Here is an 18,464-nt window from a genome sequence, read left to right as displayed (position 1 = left end):
GGGGAGTAGAGGAAAAGGGGGGCTTAGCCTGGGAAGGCCTCCTGGAGTAGGTGAATTTTCGGTAGGGAGCCCTCAGTCTAGGCCTCTCTGCCCCTGGGCTGCCGTCTGGCGATGGAGAAGACTCTAATCGTGTTGCCGGGTTGAAGGGTGTGGGGTTTTCTGTTCACTTTTGGAAGGAAACAATCAGATAAAATGTTGCCCTTTTTGAAAGTAGTGTTCATTTAGTGCTTACTGTGTGCCAAGCACCGTACTAAATGCTGGGGTTGACGCAAGATGGTCGGACGTCGTGCCTGGCCCACGTGGCCTCACGGTCTAAGTCGGAGGGAGAACGGGTGTCTCACGTCCCCGTTTTGCAGATGAGGAACCTGCGGCACAGAGAAGTGAAATGACTTGCCCAGGGTCACCCAGCAAGCGAGCGGCAGGGTCTGGAATAGAACCCGGGTCCTCCGATTTTTTTCCACTGGGCTCTGCTGATTCTCTACGTTCTCTCTCTCTCTCTGCCTCTCTCTACCCTGCAGAAAAGCCAGGTCCCTTTTCGAGAAGAACGTGGCCCCAATTCTTCACTTGTCTGGCCTGGACGTGACCGTCGTTAAGGTGAGCGGGGCTGCGGGGGCGGAGGGGGGATGCTCCCTCACCCCGGCTGCCCCAGGGCCCCGCTCGGGAGGGGACCCCGGAGGAGGGGGCCTGGGACCGGATGGAAGCGACTTCGGGCCGGCACTCGATGGCGGGATTTTCACGGCTCGGCCCCCAGGGAACTAACTACTCGTTTACAGAGTTGGACGGGCTGGGATCACGGGCAGTAGTCGCGTGAAATGTCAAATTGTCGGCCCCAGTGGGCCCCGGTTCGGAGCGGATTCATTCGCGCGTTCATTTAATTGTATTTATTGAACACTTACCGTGCGCCGGGCACCGAACTAAGCGCTCGGGAGGGTGTGGACGGACACGCTCCCTGCCCACATTGAGTTTACGGTCTAGAATGGGTGACAGACGTTAATCTAAATAAATAAATAAATCGCAAATATGCAACCAAGTGCTATGGGGCTGGGAAGGGGGATGAACAAAGGGAGCCAGTCAGGGCGACGCAGAAGGGAGTGGGAGAAGAGGAAAGGGGGGCTCAGTCGGGGAAGGCCCCTTGGAGGAGAGGGGCCTTCGATAAGGCTTTGAAGGCAAGGAGAGCCATCGTCTGTCGGATTGGAGGAGGGAGGGCGTTCCAGGCCAGAGGCAGGACTTCAGTAATTGAGTGACCGTTTGATCGGTTTGAAACATGCCCAGACCCTTCACCGGACTCGGCCCAGCGTTTTAGCGGGGAAGATAGCATGGAAATGGAAATTAATCAGGACATTTCGCTAGGCTCGTGGTCATTCCATCAATTAATTGGTGGTATTTATTGAGCACTTTCTACAGAGCACCGACTAAGCCCTTTTTCCTCTACTCCCCCTCCCTTCTACATCATCTGATTTGCTCCCTTTATTCACCCCCCCTCAGCACTTATGTATATATCTGTAATTTACTCATATTAATGCCTCTCTCCCTGTAGACCGTAAGATCGCTGGGGGCTCGGAATGCGTCTGTTGTATTGCACTGTCCCAAACACTTAGTACAGTGCTCTGCACGCAAGAAGCACTCGATAAATGTGATCGATCGGCTGTACTGAGCACTTGCAAGAGTACGGTACAACAGGATCAGCAGGCACGTTCCCTGCCCGTGACCAGCTTAGAGTCCGGAGGGGGAGACAGACGTGAATAGTTTGTCGTCCGGAGCGTATGCTGCTCGTTGACATTCAAGGAGAGACCAGTTGGGTAGCGGATTTGGTGTGTATATTTATCGGGGAGGGGGCGTGTGTGTTTTTCCTGAGCGTTAACTTTGGCCGCGTGGTCTCGAGAGGGAGGACGTGACCCCAGGCTCTCTTGGTTTTCTAGACCGATTACGAGGGGCAAGCCAAGAAGCTGCTGGAACTGATGGAAACCACGGACATGATCATTGTCGCAGGAGGAGATGGCACCCTTCAGGAGGTACGCCTGCTTCCCGTTGGAAACCGGAGCCGAGACGGGAGCGGGGCGGGAGAATGAACTCACGCTTGAGGCCATCGCATCCGGGGGTTGGTTAGGAGGCCGAAGATGATTCGGGGTGCTCCTGACGTTCTGAAAACAGGTTAAGGCTTTCCAGGTGCCCCATCTCTGCCCACTGTCCTCTCCCGGCGCCCCCCCCCCCCGTCCACCCTCAGCATCAGGAGGAACTCTGCGTTCCTCTGGAAGTTCGACGGGATTCCGCCGGGAATGACTCAGCTCGGAGAAAAGATGATTTTCCCGTTCCGGACCTCCCTTCCGGAAGGGCCGATCCTGGTCCCCCGGTCAGGACCTCCATTTTGGTACCTCCCCTCCGAAGTACACGGACTCTCACCTTCCCACGGGCCACAGGTTTACCGCCCTGAAAGGTCTCGCCCCTTCCACCTTGTGAGCTCGGAGAACGTTCGTCAGATGGCGGCCGCCTCTGAAGGGCACCCAGTTTGTGCCGGGTGGGACGTTTGCGGCTTTTTCTGGAAATTGACCGGAAACCCCCAGGCCGCAGGTAAGGCTAATGGCCAGAAACCTTTCCTGTCGCTTTTCAGATCGTAACCGGACTCCTCCGGAGAGAAGATGAGGTGAGCGGTGGTTGGTGGCGGGATTTTGTCCCTTTCCCCTTGCTGTGTGTGTGTCTCGCTCTCCCCCACCCCTCCTTCTCCCCCCGCTCTCCTTTCTCCCCATCTCTGCCTGTATCTCTCTCCCTCTTTATGTGAGAGGAGTGTCTCAGCAGTCCTCTGGCCGGGAGCTCAGCAACCCGATCAGATCTACCCGGCCACTGCCTCCTCCCATCGCCTTCTGGATTTTCCCTAGAAAATCAGCCCCGCCTAGCAAAGCAGCCGTTTCTCGAGCCATCTGCAAAGAGCTGCGGCCGGGAGGCCGGTGACTCGAGACCAGCCTACCTCCCCTTGCCCCCACCTGCCTTTTCCTCAGCGGGCCTTCCTCGGGAAGCCCTGTGGATGAAGTCAGAGAAGGTCACCGAGGCAGATTTATGTCCCGGGCCCGCGCTGCCCGCCGATGTCGTTTAAGACTCGGCCGAGCCGAGTGGCGACACGGAGGCTTCTGAGAAGCAGCGTGGCCTGGGAGAAAGAGCCCGGGCCTGGGAGTGAGAGGACCTGGGTTCTGATCCCAGCTCTGTCACCTATCTGTGGTGTGACCTTGGGCAAGTCATTTCATTTCCTCCCTGCCTCAGTTCCCTCATCTGTAAAATGGAGATTAAGACTGTGGGCCCCACGTGGGGATTAGGACTGTGTTCAATCTGATTGACTTGTACCTATCCCACCGCTTAGGACGGTGCTTGGCACATAGTAAGCGCTGAACAGATACCGTAAAGAAAAAAACGAAGGGAAGGAGCCGGCCCTCCTGCGCTGTAGTCACTGGATTCAGACGAATCCCGGAGGGGATCCGAGATGCCCCTAGTCAGGAGACTGCCGCAGTTGACGGCGGGATGAGGCGGCCGTGGATGCGACGATCGCGAGCGAGCGTCACGGTGCAGAGGGACGGGAAGGCCTCACTGTTCATTCATTCATTCATTCCTTCGGTAGTATTTATTGAGCGCTTACTATGTGCAGAGCACTGTACTAAGCGCTTGGAAAGAACAATTGGACAACAGATAGAGACAATCCCTGCCCTATGACGGACTTACAGTCTAGTCGTTATCTGGGGAGTTACACGGAGCCCTCGGTTCGCATTGATCTGCCGCACCGTTCCGCAGGTTGGACGATTTATCGTCGGGGGGGCTCCAGCTCTCCTTTCCGGCATCGGGGACGTGACCGGATTTTCGTCGGGCAGGCGGGCTTCCACCCCGCAGAGGGGCCCCCGCCAGACTCCACGTTCGCTGTAAATGTCAACGAAAGCCATCTCTCACAAATACGACCGGGGTGAGCCCGAACAACCCAGCCAATAAATCTGAGCAAGTGAGTGAGGTTTAAAGTGCGGCACAGTGAGCCAGTGATTCAGCTGGATTCTTTCTTTTTTTAAAATCATATTTGTTAAGTGATTACTGTGTGCCAGGCACCCTACTAAACGCTGGAGTAGATAGAAGCTAATCACGTTGGACCCGATCCGTGTCCCACCTGGGACTCAGTCTTAATCCCCATTTTACAGATGAGGTAGCTGAGGCCCGGAGAAGTGATTTGCCCGAGGCCATAAAGCCGACTACGGACAGAGCGGGGATTAGAACCCAGGTCCCGTCTCCCAGGCCCACGCTCCATCCGCTAGGCCATGCTGCCTCTCTTCATCTGGCTTTCGCAGCTGTCAGCGGGCCGGGGAATATGCCCCTTCCATTTCCCCGCCCGTACGTTTCTGCCAATCTGCATCTAATCAGTGCCGTAATTACTGCACCGAGCTGTTTCTAATCAGTTGGCACCGGTGGCCCCCGGGCCCACTTGCCAAGCCTTGAGTCATTTATTCATCAGGCACCCCGTCTCGGAGACGCGTCCAGCTCCCGACATCGGGTGGTAGCGATGGGACCGGGAGATGATGTCAGGCCCAGCTGGCCGGTCGACCCAGGAGGCCCGAACGTGACCTTCCTCTTCTCCCCAGGCCGCCTTCAGTCGGATCCCAATCGGATTCATTCCCCTCGGACAATCCAGCAACCTGAGCCGGACGCTCTTCCCCGCCAGTGGAAACAGAGTCCAGTAAGTGTGTGTGTAAGAAGGGGCCGGCAATCGGCGTGCGGGGGAGCCGGCCAGCGGGCGTGGAGCCCGGTATTATTAATAATAATAATCATAATCACCATATTGAGTGCTTACTCTGTGCAAAGCGTAAGCACTTGGGAGGGTACAGTATAACATCAGACACCTTCCCCGCCCACAACCAAAAATGGTTCGGCCACCCAGGGAGGACCGGTCCGGCGAGCGTCGGCCGGTGATGTGCGAGGCCGGTCCGAAACGGGGATGGACCTGGGAACCGTGACCCGGTCGTAGGCTCGGCCTCAAATCTCCATTTCGAGTGAAAGAGAGGAGGAGGACCTAAGATGGCGGACCTGAATCTCGGGATCAGGGCGGGGATAATCGTCTTCTGGGTTCTGAGCCTCTTCGCCTGATCGTTGATCGCACTCCCCTGCTGTGTTACTCTCTCACACACACACACACACACACGTACTCTCCCTTCCCACCCCCACCTCCAGTGGTCCCAATTATTATAGGTGACTGACCGGTGTGGCCGTGGCCCTTAAAGTCAGGTGACTCGGAGTCTGAATTGGCCAGCCTCGAGTCTAACAGCCAGAGCCGTGGACTATCGTGCCACTGTTGCCTGTCTACTTGTTTTGTTGTCTGTCTTCCCCCCCTAATAGAGTGTGAGCCCGTTGTCGGGTAGGGATTGTCTCTGTCTGTTGCCGAGTTGTTCTTTCCAAGCGCTCGGTACAGTGCTCCGCACCCGGTAAGCGCTCAGTAAGTACGGTTGGTCGAATGAACGAATGAACGGACTAGACGTTGAGACCCGGGCTCCGATCCCAGTTGCGCCGTTGGATGAGCTGAGTGAAGCCCTTGGCCTCCACTTCCCCACTATCTTGCATTCCCGCCCATTCCCAACTTCGTGAAGTCCAGCTGGTCCGGCAAGTGCCCTGGCTCTAGACGGTGGAGTTCAGCAAAATGTAAGGGGGTTTTGGGGTGTCGATGGGTCGCAGTTAGACCCGTAGGTCTCGGAACTGTCTAGTAGGCCGGGCTCTTGGGGTTTCTCTTTGTTCTTTCCCCGTCTCTCGGTCAAAAAGTCCTAGACTTGCCCTTCGCGTTGGATAATGACAGCGGTCGGACTTGATCCTAATCACGGTGGTATTTGTCAAGCTCTGACCGTGTGCCAACCCCTGGGCTAAGCGCTGGGCGGATTCAAGGTCATCGGGTCGGACCCAGCCCCGGTCCCACACGGGGCAGTGTGGAAGGGCTGGCTGTGAGCTTCGGGTGGGCCGGAGATGGCGTCCGATCTGCTCGCGTTGCGCCTACCCCAGCGCTCGGCACAGCGTTTGCCCTCATAGCCCTTAACGAGTACCACCGTTCTCTCCAGTAGCGCTTTTATTACTACGCATGGGTTACCGACTCCGTGACCTTGTGGAGCCGTATGCTCGAACGGCATTCATTCATTCGGTAGTATTTATTGAGCACTTACTATGTGCAGAGCACTGTACTAAGCGCTTGGAATGTACAAATCGGCAACAGATGGAGACAATCACTGCCCATTGATGGGCTTACAGTGTAATCGCTTACAGTCTAATCTGTGGGACCCCGGGCTGACGGTTCATCTCCACCTAAACCTGGGCCTGGGCGTGTTCAAGCGGTACAGGGAGGAGGGCGAGCGGCCGACGGGCCAACGTGAGGCGGGGCGGTGAGCAGTGGGATACTTCCTGTAGAGAGCGGGGGCTTCTGGAATAGCGGGAAATGGAGGCGAAATTGACAACAGCACCCAGGCTTCCGGGGCGCGTGTTGCAGAAGAGAATCGTTAATTCAGTCACTCGGTGACGTGAATTGAGCGCTCAGCACGGGCAGGGGCCGTGTCTGCGGACTCTGTTGTGTCGTGCTCTCACGAGCGTCTAGAGTAATGTTCTGTACGTAGGAAGCTCTCAATAAATACCACTGATTGATTGATTACTGTGGGCAGAGCCCCCGACCAAGCCCGTGAGAGGGGGCGATACAATAGGGTTGGTAGATGGGAAATCTCTTGTTTCTGCATCATCTATGCGCTAGGATCTGTGACCTTTGGATATTAGATATTCACCCGACCCCACAAAATAATAATAATAATAATTATGGTATTTGTTAAGCGCTTACTATGTGCCAAGCGCCGTTCTAAGCACTGGGGTAGATACAAGGTAATTAGGTTGTCCCACGTGGGGCTCCCGGTCTTAATCCCCATTTTACAGATGAGGGAACTGAGGCATAGAGAAGTTAAGTGACTTGCCGGACAAGTGGCGGAGCCGGGATTAGAACCCATGACCTCTGACTCTCTTTCCATTGAGCCACGCTGCTTCTCAAAACTTATGTACATATCTTATTCATACGTATTATAAATAATTTATTCATATTAATGGCCGTCTCCCCTCTAGACTGTAAACCCGTTGGGGGCAGGGAACCCATCCACCGATTCTGTCGCATGGAACTCTCTCGAGTGCTTAGTGTAGCGTCCTGCACGTAGTAAACGCTTAAAAAATATCACTGATGGACTGGGGCTCGTTCCATCTCTTCCATCGAGACCCCCGGCACCATTTAAGGGTGAAAATTTCATCTGAGGTGAAAAGAGACAGAGCAGCCCCGCTTTAAAGGCATTAAAATGGCTGCCGGGCCTCCAGCCTGCGCCACTCTGAGGATGGGAGTGTCTTGGACGTGGGCTGGGTCACCAGCAGATTCATTCAATCCTACGTATCGGTCTCCGACTGGGAGCAGAGCACTGTACCGAGCCCTTGAGAAAGCACAACACAACAGGGTAGCGTAGCCCGCGCAGTAGAGCGTAGGCCGGGGAGGCCGGAGGACCTGGGCTCTAATCCTGTCTGCCGTGTGACCTTGGGCAAGTCACTTCATTTCCCTTGGGCCTCCGTCACCTCACCTGTGAAGTGGGGTTAAGACAGTGAGCCACACAGGGATCGCGTCCAACCCAGTCGGCTCCCGTTCCACCCCAGCGCTTAGTTCTGTGCCCGGCACGTAGTAAGTGCTTGACAAATACCACAGTAATGATAATAATACACTCACTTCTCCTTCTCATCAAGTGGCTGCGTTCCCTGCTCGCGAGGGGCTTGCGGTCGACGGGGAGAGGTGAAAGGTGGCGTATGACTCGGGAGGGGTACGTCTGCCATGCCTTACCGTCTGGCTGTCGTTCTGGGCGGTGGCAGGAGCCAGATGGTGGCCCGTCAGTTGTCCCCATTTTCCGTACGGCGGTGCCGCTGGGTTCCGGCCCCGGCTTTTCTGAAAGCTGCGACCGTCCGTTTCTGCCTCCAGATCCGGGTTCCCCTGCCCTGTCGGCTTCGATCTGCCTCTGCCGGCCGTTCATCTCTGACCGGTGGGAAGTTGGGAGCGCTGGAGATGACTCCCACCCTCCCCTCGACCCCCAGCGAGTCATGGCGTCCGTGGCACTGGGGCAGATTTTGCTTCACTCTCTCCTAGGGGCATTACCACCGCGACGCTGGCCATCGTGAAAGGAGAAACGGTTCCGTTAGATGTGCTGCAGATCAAGGTGACCCCTCCCCTTTCCGCGTCTCTGTCCCCGCCCCTCCCTGTTGACCGTCGGCCTTTTGGTCTCGGGGAAATGTGGCCGGGGGGAGTGGCGGAGCTGGGATTAGAACCCGGGTCGTGAGGCCCTGGGTTCTAATGCTGGCTTTGCCACCTGTCCGTTGGGTGACCTTGGGCAGGGCACTTCACTTCTCTGGACCTCAGTTCCTTCATCTGTAATACGGGGAGTAAGACTGTGAACGCCGTACGGGACGGGGACTGTATCCGACCTGATTAGCTTGTATCTAGTACAGTTCTCGGTACTTACCCAGTAAGCGTTTAGTAAATGCTCTAAAAAAGAAAACAAGTCCAGTTCCGCCCTTGCCGCTGCTGCTCTCGGTTTCCGCCTCTCTCTGCGGACCCGAGCTAGCCTATCCCTCATTCAGGACTGCCCAGACTCCCCACCGTGACCTCATCGGTTATTGCGGGAGCCATTTAAATGGCCCACGCGCCCCGTCGTGCATCCCCCCGGTTAAATGATTGCCTGAAATGGGAGGCTTTGAACTGGGGAAAAGCTAACGCGAGACCGAGAGCGCGGGACGAATGCAGAAACCCCGTCGGTGCCGGAGGAGCGGAGAGGGCATCGTAATAGCTGTCTGAGATGATTTACCACACTTCTTGCGTATGTAGTGGAATTAATAGTCTGTCTTTCCGAGAGAACCTTAAGATGCAGACGAAATCTCCCCGGCGTGCTTGACGGGCCCTTCCTTTTATGGTTTTTTTTTTCCCCCTGTTTAATTTTTTTCGTACGCGTTGGTCTTGTGAGCGGACAAAGCGAGATGCCCCTCGCACGCCCACGACCCCGATTGGCCGCTGGGAGCCCAACTCTTGGGGGCTCAGAGCTGCCAGGAGATGACGTGACCTCCCGGGTCCATCCCCTTTCCCCTTCCAGTTCTCAGTTCTCCTTGAGAATCAGCGTGGCCCAGTGGATAAACATGGACCCGGGAGCCAGAGGACCTGGGTTCTAATCCCAACTCTGCCACTTGCCTGCTAAGTGGCCTTGGGCAGGTCCCTAACTTCCCTATACTTCGGTTTCCTCTGTTGCAAAATGGGGATTCAGGACCTGTTCTCCATCTTACTTAGCCTGTGAGCCCCGTGTGGGATGAGGACTGTGTCTGACTTGATGAACTCATATCTACCCCAGCGTTTAGAACAGCGCTTGGCACACAGTGAGTGCTTAACAAATACCTTTTTTTTTTTTTTTTTTGAGGAAAAAAAAGGCCTGAAACTGGGCTGGAGGCTTATTGGGGAGGGAAGGAAGGAAGTCAGGTGCCAGGCTAGGGGTCGGTTTGACTTTGTCCTTCTTTCTGTCGCAGGGAGAAAAGGAGCAGCCGGTCTTCGCCTTGACGGGGCTCAGATGGGGATCCTACAGAGACGCAGGTGTCAAAGTTAGCAAGTAAGAGGATGGCGTGTGGATGGGTCGGGTCTCTGACCTCCAGAGCGCTTGCCTCCCGAGGAAGCTTTCCCAGGGCGTCGCTCTCTCCGTGTCACCTGCGGCTGGGGTTTGGCGCTCCATAAATTTGAACTGTTCTTTCCCCATCATCTTGGCACCGCATCTCTTGCTTCCAGGGGGTCCGTGGCTCTCCCCGCCTTTCGGTCATTTCAGCTTCCTGCCGGCGGCCCTCCGGGAGTAAATCGGGTCAGGGCAGTGGTGGACCAGGCCAGACCGCTCAGCGGGGAGGCGGGAAAGATTCAGAACTCGCCCCGGAAGATTTGCCTTTAAGCGCTCGCCAGAAACAGAATCCCCCAGGGGGCTCGGAAGGGCCGGGGTTCCCCCCATCGAACGCCCGGGCCGAAACGGACGGGCTGGGGTGCTGGCGGTTCCCTGGCCTGCTGGAATGGAGCAGCAGACCGCGGCGGGTGATGGAAAGAGAAGGGCGACTGCGGGGAATAAATGAGCCGTCTCGATGTCGATGAAGAAGAAAGAGGGAAATTGATCTGGCTGCCCGGCCAGAGACCGGTATCTTAGTTGGAAGCAGATGGAAACCCTAAGGGTCATCTGGCTAGGAGATGGAAAGGAGAAGAGTCAATCCCTGGCCCCAGGGAGTTGAGGTCGATGGAGTGGGGTTAGAATCAACCAGTCAATCATGTTTACTAAGCCCTTATCGTGTGCAGAGCACTGTACTAAGCGCTTGGGAGAGCACAGTACAACAGAATTCACAAACACGTGCCCTGCCCGCAGCGAGCTTACAGTCTGGGGGAGACCGACATTAACGTAGAATGGATACGTCAATACCGAAATCTACGTTTCCCTGCCCCTTCCAACCCGCTTCCCCCTCTTGCAGATCGTCTGCGTGTCCGACTTCCCGTAGATCATCGTAGCCTGGCCTTAGAAGAGATTGAAAAGATCGACAATCAGACCATCAATCTGTGATATCTGTTGAGCGCTTACTAGGTGCAGAGCACTGTACTAAGCACATGGAAGAGGTCAATGTAGTATATTTGGAAGACACCATCAAGGTGCCCTCGAGGAGCTTCCGCTCTAGTAGAAGAGCTTACAGTGTAGTGGAATAATAATAATTGTATCTGGGAAGCTCTTACTTGTGCCAAGCACTGTACTAAGCACTGGGTTGGATACAATATAAGCAGATCGAGCACCATCCCTGTCCCACAAGGGTCTCCCAGTCTAAGCGGGAGGGAGGGTCGGGTACCTTATCCCCGTTTTTACAAGTGAGGAAACAGGTCCTTGAAGTGAAGCGACTTGCTCGGGTTCTCACGGGAACGATTTGAACCCGAGCCCTCTGACTCCCAGGCCTGTGTTCTTTCCCCGTAGGCCCCGCTGCAAGCCTTCGTGAAGCCGCGAATGGCAGGGAAATGAACCCAAATCACCCCCCTTGTCTTCTCACCCTGCGGAGGTTGGGATCGATCAGGGGCTGACCCAGCCGAATGTCTGGATCCCTGTAAGGTTGCGAGCTCCTCAAGGGCAGGCAGGGACCGAGGTCTCCTTAGTCCGGACGGGATGCCGTTCTCTGAGGCTCTTAGCGCTGGAGATGGGGAAAGTGATGCTGACGACGATCGAGGATGCTTCTTCCAGCCTCCGTTTTTCGTCGTCGTCATCAAATGCCTTTATGTAGCGCTTTACAAAGTCACACCGTCGTCCAGAGTACTCGGGAAAGAGAAGCAGCCTTAGTAATAAGAAGAAGAAAAAGAACTGTAGACATTAAGCACTAATAGCCAGCGTCGAAATGCGCCTTCCCTCCACCAGCGGGGCTTTGGACTGGTGAACGCTAACCCGGGAATCGTGACCCTTCTCATCCCAGCTCCTTTCGTCCGAATTCTTTCTAGGTACTGGTACCTGGGGCCTCTGAAAACCAAAGCCGCTCACTTCTTCAGCACTCTTAAGGTAAACGAAACTCAGATGGGGCAAAACCCCAAATCAGTAGCTCACTGCACTGGATTTTTACGCGTGGATACGTTCGGGATTTCGGGGATGGGGGCGGGGGAAGCAAGGAGCCCACGATGAGGGGGCTGTAGGCTGGTCGGCCCCACGGCTTTTTGAGCTGGACCTCTTGGGGCGAAAAAGACCCAAAACGGTGGTTTGTGATATGTGATCTGTTAGCTCTTCAAAGCCCGGACCCCGTCTACCCCCGAAAACGCCTATCCCCGTTCTACCCCACATTTGGAAGGAAAGGTTGATCCCCAGATGAGGGGGGAGTAGCTAATATTATCTCTGGGGGCCACTAATGTACCTCAGGGCAACCCCACTCAGATGGCATTCCTTGTATGCAAACCCACCACTCTTTTGGTGTAGCTTTGCCTCCAGGACAGAGAAACCCAAAGTTATAAGATCAACATCAGAGAAGCAACGGACCAAGCGGTCCGTCGCTGGATCCTCGGCCCTTGTGGATTCTCTTCTCGTCTGAGGTTCTTCCCCTCCGGTAACCGCATCCTTCGCCGAACAGCCAGGATCGGCGGGGAGGAGGGAGAGAGGCAGACGTGACGGCTGAGTCCTGCACTCCAGAGCAGATGGGGAGACTTTCGATTTATGAGCCGAGCCACCACACAGCAGCCAAGCCATTTAATGCCGACAGCTTGATCTAGTGGAGAGAGCACTGGTCTGGGAGTAGGAAGGCTTCTGTTCGGTCCCCAGATTTACCACCGACTCGTCTGGCTTACGGTCTAGAGAGAATCGAATGGTTTCTGTCCGTTCCGCTACTCCCAAGCGGGGGGAGTTCCCTGACCGGCGTCTGAACTTTCTCCTCTCTTTTGGGAGACAAGGAGTGGCCCCAGATACATCGGGCCTCCATCCTGTACACGGGGCCAACCGAGAGACCCCCGGAGGAGCCGGAAGAGAGGCCCCCCCGGCCTCCCCTGTACCGAAGGCTGTACCGAAGGCTGACCTCCTACTGGACGCGCCCTCAGACCGGTGAGCAGTTGGAATATCCGCCGTGGGCTTCTTTAAGCACCTGCTCTGGGCCACGCGCTGGGGTAGATGCAGGACAGAAAGGGGATAGTCGGGTCGTCGCGGGCGGGGAATGTGTCCGTTGTATTGATACGCGGTACTCTCCCAAGTGCTTAGCCCAGTGCTCCGGCCACAGTCTCTGTCCGACGTGGGGAGTACAGCCTTAAGGAGGAGGGAGAAAAGGTAATTAATCCCCGCTTTACAGATGAGAAAACTGAGGCTCGGAGACGTGGAGTGACTTGCCCAAGGTCACTCAGCGGGCAAGTGAGGGAGTTGGGATGAGAACCCAGGTCCCCTGGCTTCCAGACCAGGCTACGCTGCTTCCCGAGGGAGGAGTGCGAAGCCCTGTCGTGGAAAGGACTGACACAACTTTGAGGATAGAAATAAGAGCGTGCCAGTCCCCGAAAGGATTTCCCAGCTGTCATATCATCCATGAAAATGGCACCGGGCCACCCCCGAGTTCTCCTTCCCACCTGGGGAACCCCTGGGCAGGGAGTTGAGGGGAAAAGAGGGAGTTTCTGTTCCTCGCTCCCTGCTCCGTCTCGTTGCCAGTGGGACTCTGTCAGGGACAGGGCTCCCGCTCTGCGCCCTCCCGCCTCCGCGGTCTTCAGCGAGGGGTGGGAAGTGAATCGAGCCGAAGGAGGGCAGGAGCAGCAAAAACAGCATGGAAAAAGCAGCGGACCTGAGCAGCCGGCAGCACCGGACATCTGTGTCTGCAGCGGAGGGCCGCCGGTGGGGGAAACTGACCCATCCATAATGCGTTTCCACAGCCATCTCCCAAGAAGTGACCCCGGAGGCCTGGGAGGAAGTAGGGCTGTCCACCATTGAGCTGTCCATCACCACGCAGAACAGTCGGCTCGACCCGACGGTAAGAGAGGGCCATCCACCCGCCCGCCTCGCCTTCCTATAACTCCGAGTGTTCCGGCCTGCGAGGGAGAAGGGAGGGTGGATGGGTCGGTTCGGAGGGTCGGGAGGGGCCGAGAGAGGCGGTGTCCGTCCTGTCTGGCTACCGCGTGGGGGGTGGGGGACGGATGTGAGAGAGAGTGCGAGCGCACCCTCGTTCTTCGACTGGGAACGTGATGGTCGTAGCCGCTTTCCCGAGAAGCTGCCTGGTCTAAGGATGCACCCATTTTGCTTCCCGCCCGGGTCGTTTCTCCACCCCCCATTCGTCGGGGATGCCTCGGGACCAACCCTCGCTTCATTCCTCTGCCCGTCCCGACGTGTCTTCCTCCCCGACTTGTTGAACGGGGCTGGCTGCGACGGTCCGTAGGAGGCATTTAAGCGTATGGGCTTGAGGGCTTCTGGACCGACGAGCGGGGGCTGGGCTCCCTTCTGTCCAGAGTCGTCATATTTGTGAGGCGCTCATTATGGCCAAGCACCGTACTGAACACCCGGCGGTAGATGCAGTCGATCAGTGGTATTTATTGAGTGCTTACTGTGTTTAGTGCCCTGTACTGAGCATGTGGGGAGAGTTCAGTGCAACAGAGTCGGTAGACACGTTCCCTGCCCGCACGGAGCTTAGATCCCAGAGGGGGAGACGGACATTAATATAAATAAATCCGCTATGAGCGGGTTAGAGCCAGCCCCCGCCCAGAGGGGGCTTGTAATCTAACTAGGAGGGAGAACGGGTATTGTTCTCCCCGCTCTCTCCTCTCCCCTTCTCCCTTTCCTCTGGGTCCTCTCCCCCCCCCCCTCCCCTTTTTTCTCCCCCCCCCCTTTCCTCCTCTCCCCTTTCATCTCTCTCCCAACCCTTCTTTCTCCTCTCCCATCTCTCCTATCCCTTGCAGCTTTCTCTGGCTTCCTGCGGTCTCCATTTTCTCTTCCTCTCCCCTAGAAGTCAGGTACTGCCCCCCACATCCACTGGCTTCTCAGAACAACTGACCGGAGTGGGAAGAGACATCTTGCCACCCGAGACAGGCCGCTCTGAGAACCGGGCCCCCATTTTATACTTCCAAAGGCCGAGCCCCGAGGCCCTCCGGGCCGGGGGCCCACCGCCCCCCTCCGTTCCCGCGGCCGGCTTCTGACGCGGGCTTTCCCGGATCCCTTCTCCAGCGCACCGAAGACTCCATGACTATTTGCATTGAGCCGGACACCATCAGCAAAGGAGACTTCGTCAGCGTGGGGTAAGTGTGGCGGGCGTGGGGACGGGGGCCCCTCCGCGGGGCGGGCGACTCTCCTGTCCCGGGGCTCGCGGGAACCGGAATCGAGGGCGGGCGGAGGGGGCTCGGGCGTGGTTTCTTCCCGTCATTCCGCTTCGAAAGGCGATGAGGGGTAAGCGCGCGCGGCCCCCAGCGCGGAGGTCCGCGGGAGCGGGCGGCGCGTGACCGCCCGCGGTTCGGCGTCCGTCCTCGGCCCCGCCGGCCAGCCGGGGCGCGGCCGGACACCCCGGGGCTCCGGGTCTTTCGCCCCGAGGCTTTCGAACGGGAGCCGGGAGGGACGAGCGAGGGGACTGCCGCCCCTCGGCCCCCGGGCGGTACGTCTCCCCGGCTCTCCCCTCCTCACCCCTCCTCGGGGAGTTCCAGCCCGGGTTAAGTCCCGCCGCGCCCCGCCCCGGCGGCCGGTCTCCAGGTCCTCCTCAGACGGGGGCTCTGCCCTCTCCTCGTCCCCCACGACGGCACCTCTCTCCCCGCTGGCTCTCTGATCCCGGGACTCCCTCTGGTGCCTCTCGAGGAGAAGGATCAGGGATTTGGGCGGTAGGGCCGGCGAGGTGGAGCTGAAGCCGGAGAAAAGAGTCTGGATCCGAGGCCCAACCCGGTGGGCCTGGACGGACTCCTCTGACCGGAAACGCACCGTTTCCCCAGCCCGGGCCACCGACAGGAGAGCCAACCAAGAGGTCTGAGGGGGGAGGTCCCGGGCCCCCTCCACTCCGGCTCAGAGGCCGTCCCCGAACTCGCAGAGAGGCTCTGCGGCTCCGGACGCCCGTCGGGAGCCCCTCCTCCCCTCCCCCGGGCGGGCCAGCCTCCTTCAGCTCGGACAGCTCGGAGTAGGCGGGGAACGTGTATTTCGAGCACTGCGACTGAGCGCTGGACGCACCGTAACGTGGAGCGGAAACAGAGAAACGTAGAGGAGCGGCGTGGCCTAGTGGGTAGAGCGCAGGCCTGGGAGTCAGAAGGCCCCAGGTTCTATTCCTGGCTCTGCCACTGTTTTTTGTTGTGGTTGTTGGTATTTGGTAAGCGCTTACTATGTGCCGAACACCGTTCTAAGCGCTGGGGTAGATACGGGGTAATCAGGTTGTCCCACGTGAGGCTCACAGTCTTAATCCCCATTTTACAGGTGAGGTCACTGAGGCACAGAGAAGTGACTTGCCCACAGTCACACAGCTGCCAAGTGGCAGAGCCGGGATTCGAACCCATGATCTCTGACTCCCAAGCCCGGGCTCTTTCCACTGAGCCACGCTGCCTCTGCTGCTTCACGCTTGTCTGCTGTGGGATCTCGGGCAGGTCACTTCACTTCTCCGTGCCTCGGTTACCTCGTCTGTGAAAGGGGGATTGAGACTGTGAGCCCGGTGCGGAACAGGGGCCGCGTCCAACCCGATTACCTTGAACCTACCCCGGCACTTAGCACAGAGCTCCGCACACGGTAAGCGCTCAGTAAATACGATCGAATAGTATTGAAGCGCTCACTATGGGTCAAGCACCGTCCTCAGCCCCGCAGGTAGCTACGAGTCAGTCGGGTCGGACACGGTCCCCGTCCCACGTGGGGCTCGCGGTCTAAATTGAGCAGGAGGAAGAAGGTAAGGGGCAGTGACGTGAGCCGGCGCTTAGAAACAAGGACGGCGATATGTGGATGGAAGCGCCTGGCCCAGAAACGCAGAGTGGAAATGGAGGCCGGGGGAGACGAAGAATCAACCGAGCCTCCAGGCCGCTCCTCGAGAGTCCGTCGCCGACGTCCGTCATCTCTGATGTCCCATCGTCGTTAGGATAACGGATCGATCCAGCCGCCGCTCTGGTCCCGTCCGGCTGGCGGGGAAGGGAGGAAGTGAGGGAAGAGAGAGCGGAGTTCGGCTCTCGCTGGATGGGACGTGGAAAGGGCGGGTGCGGGAGCCTCAGTCCACAGGGAGCGTGCGCAACCACCGTCCCTCGTGCTCTCGGGTCTGTCGCTGAGGGACCTTCCCCGCCGACGGCCGCGCCTTCCCGGCGGGCGTACGTCCTGCTGGTCTGCCTTTCCAGCTGGGACGCGGCATGGCCCGAGGCTTTGCTGTACCGTCGCCTTACGACCCGAAAGGGTTGTGTTTCCAACAAGCGAACTTGGTGCGGATCTCTGGAGGCGTCAGCGGCGGGGCTCGGGACACGCGGCTGGGGACAGGGGGCCATCCCGGGCCCCGGGCCCCAGTCGGCTTCCGGCAACGGGTTCGGGGAGCCCGGAGATCTCCCCGCCAGTTCCTCCGCGGGGAGGTCGCTGATGACTTTCCTTTCTGACCAACAGGAGTCAGAAGATGAGCGACCCGCAGCTGTGCCCTGAAGGAACGCAGTGCCTGCAAGCCAGCAGGTGCACACTGCTCCTTCCCGAGGTGAGAGACTGGAGGCCGCGGGGTCAGGAAGCCCGTTCCAGGGCCCACGGGGCGGGCCCGGGAAGACTCGGGTCGGACGGCGGCAGGCCGTCCGTCCAATTCATTCGGTTCATTCATTCAGTAGCATTTATCGAGCGCTTACTATGTGCGGAGCACTGTACTAAACAGATAGAGACGGTCCCCGCCGTCTGACGGGCTCACGGTCTAATCGGGGGAGACGGACGGACGAGAACGATGGCGATAAATAGAGTCGAGGGGAAGAACGTCTCGTCAAAACAATGGCGACTAAATAGAATCGAGGCGATGTACAAGTCACTGAAATAAATAGGGTAAAGAAAATATGTACAGTTGAGCGGACGAGTACGGTGCCGAGGGGACGGGAAGGGATCCGGACTTCTAGGAGCGGCCGGCCCGTGCCGGGAAAGCGGGAGCTCCCCTAGCCGACGGGGGGGCCCGGGGCCAGCTCGAGGACCTCTCCCCTCCCAGAGGAGAGAAGCAGCGAGGCTCAGTGGAAAGAGAACGGGTTTAGGAGTCCGAGGTCATGGGTTCTAATCCCCGCTCCGCCACTTACCAGCCGTGTGCCTTTGGGCAAGTCACTTCACTGGGCCTCAGTTCCCTCATCTGTAAAATGGAGATTGCCTGTGAGCCCCACGTGGGACAACCTGATCACCCTGAATCTAACCCAGTGCTTAGAACGGTGCTCGGCACATAGTAAGCGCTTAACAGATATTTCTTTAATTTAGAGAAGCGGCGTGGCTCAGTGGAAGGAGCCCGGGCTTGGGAGTCAGAGGTCATGGGTTCTAATCCCAGCTCCGCCGCTCGTCAGCTGCGTGACTTGGGGCGAGGCACTTCATTTCTCTGTGCCTCAGTTACCCCATCTGGAAAATGGGGATTAAAACCGTCAGCCCCACGTGGGACAGCCCGATCACCTTGTATCCCCCCAGCACTTAGAACAGCGCTCTGTACGTAGTAAGCGCTCAAATGCCTCATTATGATTATTATTATTATTAGAGTTTCGTTTTTAAGGATTGCTTTCCTTCAGAAAACTTCACCTCCCCGTCCTGACGGGGAGGTGCCCGTTCACCCTGTGAAAGAGCCAGACCTTAGAGCTGCAGGAGATCTGGGCCCGGGGCAGCCCGGCCCCGCCCAAGAGCGGCGGGCAGGGGGAGGGAAGACGTAGGGGAGTCGGGGGTTCCCCTCCCCGGGCAAAGACGCCGCAGCACCGCCAGGCGACCGACGAGCCCGGCCCAGTCGGAGAGCCCGAGGATGGCACGAGCCGTTGCGGCCGGCGTTCCGAC

The 18,464-nt window shown here is 57.8% G+C and overlaps 1 protein-coding gene across 4 annotated transcripts in view; it reads left to right on the top strand.

Annotated features, from left to right (window-relative positions):
- Positions 1–18,464, top strand: part of AGK (acylglycerol kinase) — a 38,141-nt gene that overhangs the window by 18,342 nt on the left and 1,335 nt on the right. For 3 of the 4 annotated variants that reach the window (XM_029073492.2, XM_029073495.2, XM_039913244.1), the window contains 11 exons: positions 519–594; positions 1,920–2,012; positions 2,609–2,641; positions 4,605–4,699; positions 8,150–8,219; positions 9,571–9,650; positions 11,540–11,597; positions 12,473–12,620; positions 13,427–13,524; positions 14,709–14,779; positions 17,082–17,166. In XM_029073492.2, the coding sequence (XP_028929325.1) occupies positions 519–594; positions 1,920–2,012; positions 2,609–2,641; positions 4,605–4,699; positions 8,150–8,219; positions 9,571–9,650; positions 11,540–11,597; positions 12,473–12,620; positions 13,427–13,524; positions 14,709–14,779; positions 17,082–17,166 (907 nt within the window). Of the gene's footprint in view, positions 1–518; positions 595–1,693; positions 1,812–1,919; positions 2,013–2,608; positions 2,642–4,604; positions 4,700–8,149; positions 8,220–9,570; positions 9,651–11,539; positions 11,598–12,472; positions 12,621–13,426; positions 13,525–14,708; positions 14,780–17,081; positions 17,167–18,464 lie in introns of those variants that run through there. The other variant, XM_029073496.2, reaches the window with a different exon arrangement.

Source organism: Ornithorhynchus anatinus, chromosome 10 (genome assembly GCF_004115215.2).
Source record: "Ornithorhynchus anatinus isolate Pmale09 chromosome 10, mOrnAna1.pri.v4, whole genome shotgun sequence".
Taxonomy (NCBI): Eukaryota; Metazoa; Chordata; class Mammalia; order Monotremata; family Ornithorhynchidae; genus Ornithorhynchus; species Ornithorhynchus anatinus.
This window is presented reverse-complemented; position numbering and strand designations above follow the sequence as displayed.